Raw genomic sequence first — 13,329 nt, 5'->3', positions numbered from 1 at the left:
ATGAATACATATTACATCATACTTACACATCTATTAGCCACGTATGGCACATGAGGGTAAGTGTCTCAAGAGACCATTCTTTCTCTTGACATATTTTTTTTCCACTAGAAATCAGAATCAGCTTTATTGTGTATACTACGAATTTGTTTTCGGTTTGCTGTGCAGAAGCCAGGTGGGTAACAAGTAAACAGCATACAGTATAAACAATAAACAGGGCCGTTTCTAGAGGCGGACAAGCCGTGCAGCAGCCCGGGGCGCCGCACGGCTTGTCCGCCTCTAATAAACAGCCGGGGCGCCCGGCAGCAGCTCCCCTCAGCGCTGCCTCCCTTCCAGTTCCTCCCCCCTTTACGGCTCCCATCTCAGCACTCACCGTCCACCGCCGGCGCCGCTGATTGATTTCCATGGGGAGGGGAGGGAGCGCATCGTGCGTCTCTCCTTCCCCTCTCTCACTGTGTCACTGGGCTGTCAGCCAATCAGGAGACAGCCCGCGATGTATGGATGGCTGACAGCTCAGTGAAGGGGAAGGAGAGACATGCGATGCGCTCCCCTCCCCAAGGAAGATAAAGAAGAGGCAGCAGCAGAGGCGATGGCAGCAGGGGGAGGCACAGTGAGTTACTGTTTATGCTGCTTCCGGCACTGTGGGGCATATTGGCACTGTGGGGCATATTTGGCACTCTGGGGGCATATATCTGTGGCACTCTGGGGGCATATATCTGTGGCACTGTGGGGGGCATATTTGGCACTGTGGGGGCATATATCTGTGGGGGCATATATCTGTGGCACTGTGGGGCATATTTGGCACTGTGGGGGCATATATCTGTGGCACTGTGGGGGCATATATCTGTGGCACTGTGGGGGGCATATTTGGCACTGTGGGGGCATATATCTGTGGCACTGTGGGGGGCATATTTGGCACTGTGGGGGCATATATCTGTGGCACTGTGGGGGCATATTTGGCCCTGTGGGGGCATATATCTGTGGCAAAGTGGGGGCATATATCTGTGGCACTGTGGGGGCATATTTGGCACTGTGGGGGCATATATCAGGAGACAGCCCGCGATGTATGGATGGCTGACAGCTCAGTGAAGGGGAAGGAGAGACATGCGATGCGCTCCCCTCCCCTCCCCAAGGAAGATAAAGAAGAGGCAGCAGCAGAGGCGATGGCAGCAGGGGGAGGCACAGTGAGTTACTGTATATGCTGCTTCCGGCACTGTGGGGCATATTGGCACTGTGGGGCATATTTGGCACTGTGGGGCATATTTGGCACTCTGGGGGCATATATCTGTGGCACTCTGGGGGCATATATCTGTGGCACTGTGGGGGGCATATTTGGCACTGTGGGGGCATATATCTGTGGGGGCATATATCTGTGGCACTGTGGGGCATATTTGGCACTGTGGGGGCATATATCTGTGGCACTGTGGGGGCATATATCTGTGGCACTGTGGGGGGCATATTTGGCACTGTGGGGGCATATATCTGTGGCACTGTGGGGGGCATATTTGGCACTGTGGGGGCATATATCTGTGGCACTGTGGGGGCATATTTGGCCATGTGGGGGCATATATCTGTGGCAAAGTGGGGGCATATATCTGTGGCACTGTGGGGGCATATTTGGCACTGTGGGGGCATATATCTGTGGCACTGTGGGGCATATTTGGCACTGTTGGGGCATAGCTGTCACTGGGGGCATATATGTGTGGCACTGTGGGGGCAAATATGTGTGGCGCTGTGTGGGAATAGCTGTCACTGTGGGGGCAAATATGTGTGGCGCTGTGGGGGGCATATCCAGCACTGTGGGGGCATATATCTGTGGCACTGTGGGGGCATATATCTGTGGCACTGTGGGGCATATTTGGCACTGTTGGGGCATATCTGTCTCTGTGGGGGCATATATGTGTGGCGCTGTGGGGGCATATATGTGTGGCGCTGTGGGGGGAATATGTGTGGCACTGTGGGGGCATATGTGTGGCACTGTGGGGGCATATGTGTGGCACCGTGGGGGCATATTTGGCACTGTGGGGGCATATCTGTGGGGACATATCTGTGGGGGCATATTTGGCACTGTGGGGGCATATGTGTGTCACTGTGGGGGCATATATGTGTGGCACTGTGGGGGCATATCTGGCACTGTGGGGGCATATTAGTAAATGGCATCAGTTGTGCGGCAGCGGCTCGTGGGGCATAATGTGTAATGGGCATTACGGTGTGGGGAGTATTGCGTAATTGCCATCCCAGTGTGGGGTGTAATGGGCATCACGGTGTGCAACAAAAATGTGTCATTTTTATCACGGTGTGCGGCGTAATATGTAATTGGCATCACAGTGTGCGGCATAATGTGTAATTGTCATCACAGTGTGTGACGTATTGTGTAATTGTCATCACGGTGTGCGGCGTCATGTGTAATTGGCATCATGGATAAATAGTGTATAATGATTTAAGTAGCCTGTCATTGTTTGGCCTTGATCTGTGAGGTGTACTAGGTAACTGTGTGGGCCTTTATGTTTTTTATGTCACTGTGTGGCCTTCAGCCCGCCAACTTAAGTGCAGGAGGACAATGACAACTCCTGCGGTAACCAATGTCTGGTCACGCAGGTCGCAAAAGGGTGATGTAAGGTAATTGTTTTCCGGCTAGGCCACGCCCTTATATTAAGCCACACCCCTTTTAAATTAAGCCACACCCCTATTTTGCCGCGCGCCTCCGGCGCGCTCAATTTCTTCTATGCCATGTTATGTATTTGGGGGGGGGGGGGGGGGGGGCGCATTTTTTTTTTTTCGCCCTGGGAGCTAAATTGTCTAGAAACGGCCCTGACAATAAACAATATAAAACAGGTGGGGGAACATGTATAGTCATATAGAAAGTTATTCCGAGGGGACACAGTGTTAGATTATGTGCAAAGGTTTATGGCGCGACTAGACAGTGAGGTGTTCATGAGTTCACGTGTCAACAGGTGAAGCGCTTGAGGAAAGAAACTTTTTAGGCTTCTGGTGGATCTGGTGGGAATAGCCCTGTAGCGTTTGCCGGATGGCAGCAGGTTAACCAAGCCATGGCCAGGATGTAGTTGGTCCTTGACTATCTTCATTAACACTCAGTGATGTTTTCCCATAGTCCAAACTATTTATGTTACTGCATTACCTTATTTGACAGCCATAGGAAACATGCAGTCCTTGGATTAATGTTACAATTGAATTTAATGAAACACAAGCATGAGATTAACAAAAGTAATATCAAAGAGTGCTTTCCACTTTACATGAGCAAATTCCAAATATAGGCCCTTATTCTGGTTGGTGCGGTAATATCCGCGTGCGTTCGTGCCGCCGATGTTTTGTGTCTGCGCATGTGCAGAGGCGTCTCTGCGCATGTGCGAACGGGGCGTACGGCCAAATCCCGCATGAAATGTGAACACTCCGAACAGGGGGTGGAGAGGGGCGTGAAGGGCTATTTGGGCTCATTACCATATGCATACGCCCCGCGTTTCATGGGCGTTCCCATGCAAACGCTGGGCGTACGTATGGTAATGCAGTCGTGACGCACGTGTAGGGGGCGGACATATGACATCGCAGGATGTCAGCTGCCCGCCCAAATCCCTGCTTTTGCACGGAAAAATGTCCATATGTGGTCTGAGGTTGCGGGAGCTGGTGGACCACTCGGTCCTGCATTCGATGTTCTGCGACCATCGAATGATGGGGGAGGTTCCTTGAGATGGAGGAGGCGTATTCCATGAGAAATACACGTGCGGTCCGTTCGGCCAGCTTCTTACCGCGTACGGACGGAGTTGGCGATCCGTATGGAAGGCGAGGTTTCGCACGCACGGTCCTGGCCGCATATTCGGATCCGGCCGCACAGATCAGAATAAGGGCCATAGTCATTTAAGGGCTTGTTTGACTTTGAAGTGGTTAAAAGTACCAATTATTGTGAAATAAGGCGTGTCATATGCCATACATAGACTTGTCCTGGAAGCCTATTGCCAACTTGCTATCTGAAACACTCAGTCTTCTGTCAATGGGGGGGAAGGGGGAGGGGGGACCACCATTTACACCTTCCCATCTACCATTTTGTTACATTGATTTGGTAAATAGATCTGGGCCTGCTGATGATAGATATCTCCTAATAAACTCACCATCAGAAAATATGCATTCAATTACTGGCATTTTCACACACTTGGTACTGGAGTACCTCCGCTCAATGGTAGGCATAAGTTAATATGGCTCTATAAGTATCAGATGTAGTCATTATAAAATACTGTACATACAGCAGTATGCCCAAAATTATTAACAGTGACTCCAAGCACAACACAATATATTGCAAACAGTCAGTAGATAAGACAACATCATTCCAAATATACTGCATTTACAAGAACACCACAGCTACAAACAAGTGCAAATAAGCTGCAAACATTTCAGTTGAGCAAGTAAATTTAAGCCTGTAACAAAATGACAACACGATGTCCTTCCAAATATCTGACTCGTGTCATGTAGAGCTGATCTCTTCAGGGTCTAAACCAGAATGTTGTAAAGGCAATATAAATGTGAACAATGTCACAAAGAGAGAGATGGCATTTGCCCTGCCACTTGCTAAATTACCTTTAATGTGTTAGACTTTTTCATCATGTTCTACTTACACGACCTAGAGGCATGTTAGATGGACACTCTGATTAATCATGGCCTGATAACATTACAGAGCTGCACTTAAGAAATAAATGATTAGATGTACAGTATACTATATTTATCTGTGCCTTTATTAGGGGTTACGGGCCCCGAAACTTTGGCCGTACTTGCTTGAATGCACTTAATATGAGAAGTTTTGAGTGCCCCAGGCCTTTTTTTTCCGAATTGTAAATCCATCTTTCTGAGGGCACTGGAGCATTACCTCTAATCAGAGATTCCCGGCGTTCTCCTTTCTCTCGCTTTATACTGTCTAATCATTTTTTATTTTTTTTTATAGTAGTAATATTTTATTAATAATAACATATTAGAATTACAACTTTCTCTTGGTTAATCTTTATTGTTATTCTTTTTTAAAAATGCCTGTAGCAACTACGTTCTAAGTGTGAGAAATTCCATTCAAATTCCCCCAAAAATCTATCCATTTGCAACCAGAACAAAGAGGGGGGCTATTCAGACCTGCTTGCTGCATTTCAAATTTGCTCCTCTGGCTGATGGTCAGGGTTTGCGCATGCGCATATACAAACCCCGTGAGCAAATGGCTTTGGCGAGTGTCACACAAGCCGGGCCGTTTCTTCTATGGTGGGCGGGAAGGGGGTGGGCATTGGGCGCGTCCAGCATTTTATGGGCGCGTCCATAAAACCGCTGGGCATACACCTGCAGATGCAGGCGTGTCGATGCCTGCTTGGGTGTGCGGCTGACATCACATGACAGCAGTGCCTGTCCTCTTTACGGCCATTTCATCCAGGATAAAAGTAAGTATAGACTTACTTTTATCCACGGATGGAGCGGTTTAAAGTGTTGGGAGGCTACATGTATGTGGTCACATCTAAAAATGTGTGTTTTAGCCCCTAAAACACAATATCTACTTAGGTTGATATAATATTTTAGATTTATACCCCATGGTGCAAAATGCTAAATATGTGCATGAGGCAGTGCATGGGTTTAGGTAATATAGGACGTCACACAGACAAACGTATTTGAAATCAAGGCAAAATAAGGGATTTAAATTATTAGACAGGGTAAAGTTAAAAAAGATGGATGAAGGACTTGCAGAATGGATAGATAAAGGTTATATAAATAATGGAGGTGCTAAGGTAAGGACATTGGAAATATGAGGCAGATAAGGAATTACAGTATAAATTAAGGAAGGAGATAAATTGACACAGAGAAGGAAGACATTTAGAGATTTGTGCATTGCTTTAGGCTTTGCCTATTTTATGGTCCATAAATGTATCATTGGTAGGCACTGATTCCGAGACCTGTTACCATCTTCAGTACAAGACCATACATGCTGCACTTATAGCACACATACTTTGAAGTACCTAAACCATAGGGGTTTATAGACCACTTGCAAGCTGTAACATTCAGGTGACTTACCTTGCTATTTTGTATGCACCGTACTGCATAGGTCAAATCCCTGAATATACATCCTTCCAGTCTAGCTTGCCCCTGAGAGCAGATGAAGAGCCCTCCCTTGCCATCTCTAAAAAGGCACTTTCGTACAAGACAGCCTTGAATTGTGCTGGCAATGGTTTGCAGTTCTTTGTCCTTCTGCAACTCATGTTGTAGACTTTTCAAAGCCATGTCACTCTGCAAAGCAAGGAGTCCATTAGTCTGAGGTCTGCACTGAACAGATTTGGTCAGCATGTGACTTAGTCCATGTGAATGATAGGACAGCTTGTACACTGATTGGTCATCATCTTCATTGTCGCTGACGGTGCTCAGTTCACTGTCACTATAATCTGTATCCAGAGTCATAGCTTCCCCGTCTTTGCCCATGTAAAAATTCCCATTCAGTTCATTCTCCTTATCACAAGCTTTATCATCCAATATTTGAGATTTAGATTGAGGAAGCAAGTGATTTTGGTCTCCTTTAACTATAATCTCACATGTCCTCATTTTTGCACCAGGTGACCCATCAAAGAAATCCGTATTCCCAGTCCCAGAGAGCGATGTCTCGGACGTAGTATACAGCATGTTTCTTGACTTGGCAAAGGCTGAGAGATGTTTACAAGCCCAGTTTTTGTCAGAAGTAGGTGACCCCTCCACAGTCACAGAAGCATTTTCACTGTTAACAAATTCACAGTTCTCAAGCACACTGAGAGCCACATTGTGGAAATTGATGCTGGACTGGTTAAAAGTGCAAAATTTAACCTGGCATGTGCCAGGCGCATGGATTTGGAGTTGCCCATTCTCAAAGTTGCAGTTGTCAAATTGGACATAACCTATGGATGTCTAAGAAATGAAGTAAAAGGAAAACATGTTTAGTTCTACATAACACAATATACTCCAATAGGTTCTGATTGCTCTGCAGAGAATAGCATTGGTCACCAAGCATTTACTTGTAATTCTAAAACAGCAAGAACCTCACTATAAAATTCAGGGCCTGCTTCGGAGCTGCATGCAGTGTCAATGATCATACAGTGGAGGTTTTTTTGGAAACTATGCACGAGCATACATTTCTAAAAATACCCACAGCACGTGTTACATCAAGTGTAAAAGAGCTGAAGCAATTGATCAGCAGGCATCTCATGGAAGGGTCGCAGACGTGTCAACGCAAATGGCTGCATTCATAGGCAAATCTAGAATTATGGTAATGGGTGGTCCCAGATCTAGACATAACAGTAGGGGGACCTTTGCGCGGCATAGGCTAGCGTCAAAAAGGGGGTGTGGTCTCATGGGAAGGAGGCGTGGCATCACAAAAAGGGGTGTGGTATTACACTTTAGACCATACACAGTAATGCCCATTACACATTTTAGCAAACTCCGTAATACCCATTACACATAAACCACACGCCTTAATGCCAATTACACATAAGGCCACACACCATAATGCCCATTACACATTGTGCCACACATCATGATGCCCATTACATACTATATAACAAACCGTAATGCCCATTACATATTTGCCACATACAGTAAGTGCTGCTTACCTACGTGCTCCTTGCTAGGGGTTCTTGCTTGATGGCACCATAGTACCCATTACACATGATGCCGCACATTATAGTACCCATTACACATGATGCCGCACACCATAGTACCCATTACACATGATGCCGCGCACCATAGTACCCATTACACATGATGCTGCACACATAATGGCCCTTACACATGATGCTGCACACATAATGCCCCTTACACATGATGCTGCACACTGTCATGCCCCTTACACATTAAGCCACGCATTATGCGTAATGCCCCCACATACCGCCACTTGTAGCATCCCTTAAGCAATGCCCCCAAAAGTGCCACTTACTGTAAATTTTTATATGAGCCTTCGCTGCTGCTGCTGCAGGGAGAGATGGAGAGCGGTGCAGCTGCATCTATGGGGAGAGGAGCAGAGCGCAGCGCAGAGCACGCTCCTACTCCCCTCCCAGTGTCCCCTCTAGCCGAGTGGACTTTTGAAATATTGTGCGCGCTGTTGTTGTGCGTGACGTCGGGGGAGCACGCCGGGCGCCGGCACCACATGATTAAAGGGGGGGCGGGCTGAGGTGAAAGCAGGGAGAAGAATTGGAGCGGAAGCTGCAGGGGTGACAGTCATTGACAGCTGGACAGAGAGCAGGGGGCTGCCCGGCTGTATTCAGAGCACTGCAGATCACGGCTGTTTGAAATAATACCCCTTTCACAACAGAAAATGCAGGGATTTACCCGGGTATATTGTCTCAGGATCATTGTCTCAGGATCATTTTCTGGTGTGAGGGGGAGAGACAACCACTCCCCTCTCCCTACCCCCCTTTAACCAACCAGCTCTATCTTCGGGACCAAATGACCCATTTACATGAGACCAGTATCATATTGAAGAACTTTTGAGTTGGCTTCAAATGATTTTGGTCCCGTGAAACTGGGCTGTTTGGTTCCAGAGAAATCTCTCCTCAAAGAACATAAACATGTCATGAAATTACATTTAAGAAATGAAAAAAAAAAAAAACAGTTTAACCTCAATATCCCTGGAACCAATTAACCCATATGGATCCAGCCTGGTATCAGATTGAAGGCCCAGCGATTTGGGTTCGACTGAGATCAACCTCGAGCTTCAGAGATGCCGAAGGGGGAACTGGCAGCCATTGAACTGGGTGGGGGTCGGAATTAGCGGGTCCCATGTTATCCTATAGGGAAAACGTTCCAGCTTTGCCTGGCAGTATCTCCGGTTCCCACTGGGCTAGAGACACGGGGCTGGGCTCTTTGGAAAGCCCCATCCCTCAGCTACAAAATGGGCTAATGGGTGGTCCTGTGCACCCCCGGACCACCCCCTAGATTTGCCTATGGCTGCATTCCCAGGCACATGAAGCCATAGTGCAGCATTCTAGCAAATGGCGCAGTGTTGCCCCTGTTTTATGGGAACGGAAAGGCCAAGGTCTCTATTTTCCAATACAGACTTCCTAGCCTCTGCTACAGAGCTGTGAGGGCTGATCTGACTAGGTTCTACATTACTCAGATGGCCGATGGTCTCAGAGATTCAGTGCAGTACACAGAACTTGATTCTGCGTTGGCCAGAAGGAGGCATCTTTTCCCCTCTGACACCTTCTGCATAATTAGCATATTTTCTCATGGGTGCAAAGCAAGCTGCATCCATCTCTGAATCAGGCCCATAATCGCTATCTGACAGTAGATTAAAAAAAAAACTTAGGGCCTTATTTTGGTTCATTCTTTCTGACAAAATCCTTCTTAGATGGGCAAAACCATGTGCACTGCAGGTGGGGCAGATGTAACATGTCCAGAGAGAATTAGATTTGGGTGGGGTTTTACTTCAAAGTGAGATCTATATTGCAGTGTAAAAATAAAGCGGTCAGTATTTTCCCTGCACAGAAACAAAATTACTCACTTAAATCTAATTCTCTCTGCACATGTTACATCTGCCCCCCCTGCAGTGCACATGGTTTTGTCCATCTAAGAAGGATTTTGTCAGAAAGAATGAACCAAAATAAGGCCCTAAGTGTGAGGTACAGATGAAACCAAAATTAATTAAGGAGCCAAAGTTCATACGAATTTTCAATTCTGGGAATGTGGTATTTCAAGATATAGATGACCATAGTTCCTATCAGTTTAACTTTCTCAATAATGTACCCCTTAATATATGAAGAACAAAACACAGAAAAATATCAGATGTGCTATGTATTACAATTGCGCTGTCAGACAATCAGATGATTTGCGGGCGTACCAAACTCACGGTAAGTATCCCAGTGTACAGGCACGTAGTGGTTTCTTTTGTGGTCTTCTCCTGCTCCTCAAGCTACCGCAGTCTCAACAGATGAATTTGTTTATGTGAAGAGTAAGATAAATAACATGTTTAGAATTGTTTCCACTCGATAAATCACCCAAGTGAAGAAGAAAGTGGGATTCAATGTGCGTACCTCACTCACCAAGAGTTATGTTGTAAGAAACAGATCAGTGGACAATGAAAAGTGGTCGAATACTGCGTTACTTACTGTGAGTTATGTACACCCATGTATTATGTGCAATACATCTGATAATATTTTTCTGTGTTTGTTCTACATATATTGAGGGGTACATTATTGAGAAAGTTCAACTGACGGGAACTAAGATCATCTATATCTTGAAATACTGCATTCCCTGAATCGGATAAATGATAAAGGATCTTGCAAAAGGGCAACATATCGGGCGTGGTACAGGGGTCTGACAGTCATTAGCCCAACGTCGGGATCCCGACTGGCTGGACCCAGACAGCATGGTGAGCGCAACTAAGCCTTGCGGGGCCACCTATTCTATTCTCCCTCTATGGGGGTCGTGGACCCCCACGAGAGAAAATAGCAGGTGGCCGTCGGGAACCCGGCTGTCACTGTTTTCTCAGTCGGGATCCCGACGTCGGGTAAGTGCCTGTCGGGATCCCAACTGTCGGGACCCCGTCCGGCACCCAACATATCACTAGTACTTTGGAGCATTATGGTTTTTCTATGAAATAGGGAGAAGATGACCTCTGCCCTAATGTTATAACCCCCTATGAGGTCACCAACATCTCAAAATATACATACCGCTTGTGTGAGTCACAAACCATAAGGTGCAAATGAAACCAAATCAATAAAGGAGACAAAGGGGGTTATTCTGGTTCACTAGCAAATGCAAATTCCTTCTCAAATGGACAAAACCATGTGCACTGCAGGTGGGGCAGATATAACTTGTGCAGAGAGAATTAGATTTTGGTGGGGTTTTACTTCAAAGTGAGATCTATATCACAGTGTAAAAATAAAGCAAACAGTATTTATCCTGCACAGAAACAAAATAACCCACCTTCTGCCCCACCTGCAGTGCACATGGTTTTGTCCATTTGAGAAGGAATTTGGCTTTACGTGTGAAACAGAATAACCCCCTTTGTCTCCGTTATTGATTTTGCTTCATCTGCACCTTATAGTCTGCGACTCCCACATATTTTGAGATGTTGGTGACATCATAGGGGGTTATAACATTAGGGCTGAACTGCACCATCAGAGGACATCTCCCTATTTGATAGAAAAACATACTGCTCCAATGCACTAGTGATAATGTTGCCCTTTTATCAAAATCCTTTATCATTTGTGCAAAGTGAGGAAACTTCCACTATATAAAGTCAGGGATAGAAAAATAAAGTACTACTAAAGACAGATTCCTATTTGTACTTAGGGGGGAATTTACTAAGATGGGAGTTCTATTTCACATGGGATGTTGCTATGGGCAACCAATAAGAATCGACTTATTTATTTTGCACCTTCTAGAACAGGGAAGGGGAACCTGCCGCCCTCCAGCTGTTGTCAAACTACAAATCTCAGCATGCCCTGGTGCCGTTTTGCTAAATGTCCATGCTAAAACTGTTGCAGGGCATTCTGGGATGTGTAGTTTAACAACTTCTGGAGGGCCGAAGGTTCCCAATCACTGTTCTAGAAGAAAATAGAGAGTATCTGATTGGTTGCCCATAGTAACATCCCATGTAAAATAGAACACTCCCATCTTCGTAAATCTCCCCCTTAGTGTCAATTATTTTAATCTGATGTCATTTATGAACCACAAAAATTCAACTATGGACCACAAAAGTTATTTCCTCCTATTGTTGCTCCTCCATTTGTGCCAGACATTCATGTATTAAAATAGCAATATATACTAATTAGGGTGAATTTAGGGCAATTACAGATGCCAATTGCAGAATTTCATACAGCTGCTGTATACACATTTGTAGCAGCACTGGCATAAGCCCTGAATACATAACAGGACCATGTGATAAGTTAGGCACACAGATGCGATAAACATTCAGTTTCTGATTAATATATTATACAAAAAACATTTAAAAAATATATATTTTTAGCATCAAAGCACCTTAAATTTAAGGTACTTTGATGCAGATCATTAAAACAATATAAGTGGCCAGACCTGGGCAAAACAGTCTGGGGTTGATTCCGAGTGGCATACAAGTCCATCCTGCACACATATTTTGCAATGTTTTACACTACGCATGCTCCAGACTATACATTTTTCAACCATTAAACTAAAAAATGTAAACATCCATTTACACCTGTCAATGATCTGCAAATACTTTCATTATGGCCACTAGCAGCCGTCTTTATAGTCCTGCAATCTCAGGTGCTACATTTATTGAAATCTGAGTTATTGCTTTGCTTTTTATGCGCATCTCACTAGTCTATTTTGGTAGACAATTCCCAGGACTTTTCCATTGAATCTCGCATTCACTTTTGCAAACTTGCATCTAATTAAACTGACCCCACACTGCTAGTGTGAACTACCTGACATTTCTATGCTGCGTAATTTTGCCAGGTGCAGGCTGAACTTTATAGGCTGAAGCAATATGTAAGATATTTGCAAAATATATGTAACTAAAATCTCTGAATTACCTTCTATTATGTTGGTTTTTCAAATCTTATTACTAGAGACAGGATTATATGCAACAAAAAAAGCTTGAAATATGCATGCAAATATGCATGAAAAATACTTGAAATATGCATGAAAAGTGTTAAAATATGCTACATTAAATAATAAAAAAAGTAATTTTTAACTTATTTATTTAAAAATCAGCATAGAATTAGTTGCAAATAAACCTAAAAAATAGGCCCACAGCATCTACAGATGTCAGTATGCTGGCTACTGCAGCATCCAAATCTCTTCTTGCACCAACTACACGGACCCTCATCTCCAGCACCGTTGGATCAAATGTCAGCATAGCGTGTGAGGGCGGCGCAGTGGAAGGCTTCCTCCCTGTGCCGCATACTCACTGTGACACAGCATTTTCTCCGTGCCGCGTGATGTCACAATCCTTCTGCCCACCTCCTCTGCTGCAGAAGTCTGTCTCTTGTTGTAAGGTCCCAGGCCAGGGCAGGCAAAGGTTCAGGAGCTTCGTAATGGCATCTGCCCTGACTGACTTTTATCAACATGGATTGGCAGCCTAGAGCAGTGTCAGACATAGCGTACGTTCAAGGTTCCCCACTCTGCGCACATATTGCCCCGGCCTGCACACTCTACCACTACCTGGCCAGCAGCAGCAGTGCAAAGCAGTGCTGTGACTCGCGGGTGGGAAGAGGGCTGGGCCTAAAATATGCACCATCACTAGATTTTAGGTAAAATATGCAATAACCAGTGAGAATGGGCAAAATATGCAAATGCATATGCAAATATGCAAATGCATATAATCCTGTCTCTACTTATTACTAATGCCCTTTT

The 13,329-nt window shown here is 45.3% G+C and overlaps 1 protein-coding gene across 1 annotated transcript in view; it reads right to left on the bottom strand.

The window, feature by feature from the left end:
• FBXO10 (F-box protein 10) overlaps window positions 1–13,329 on the bottom strand; it is a 143,391-nt gene that overhangs the window by 102,385 nt on the left and 27,677 nt on the right. The window contains exon 4 of the mRNA XM_083179690.1: window positions 6,046–6,903. Within this exon, the coding sequence (XP_083035816.1) occupies window positions 6,046–6,903 (858 nt within the window). The remainder of the gene's footprint in view (window positions 1–6,045; window positions 6,904–13,329) is intronic.

This window comes from Crinia signifera, chromosome 1 (assembly GCF_055691185.1).
Source record: "Crinia signifera chromosome 1, ASM5569118v1, whole genome shotgun sequence".
Lineage (NCBI taxonomy): Eukaryota > Metazoa > Chordata > Amphibia > Anura > Myobatrachidae > Crinia > Crinia signifera.
This window is presented reverse-complemented; position numbering and strand designations above follow the sequence as displayed.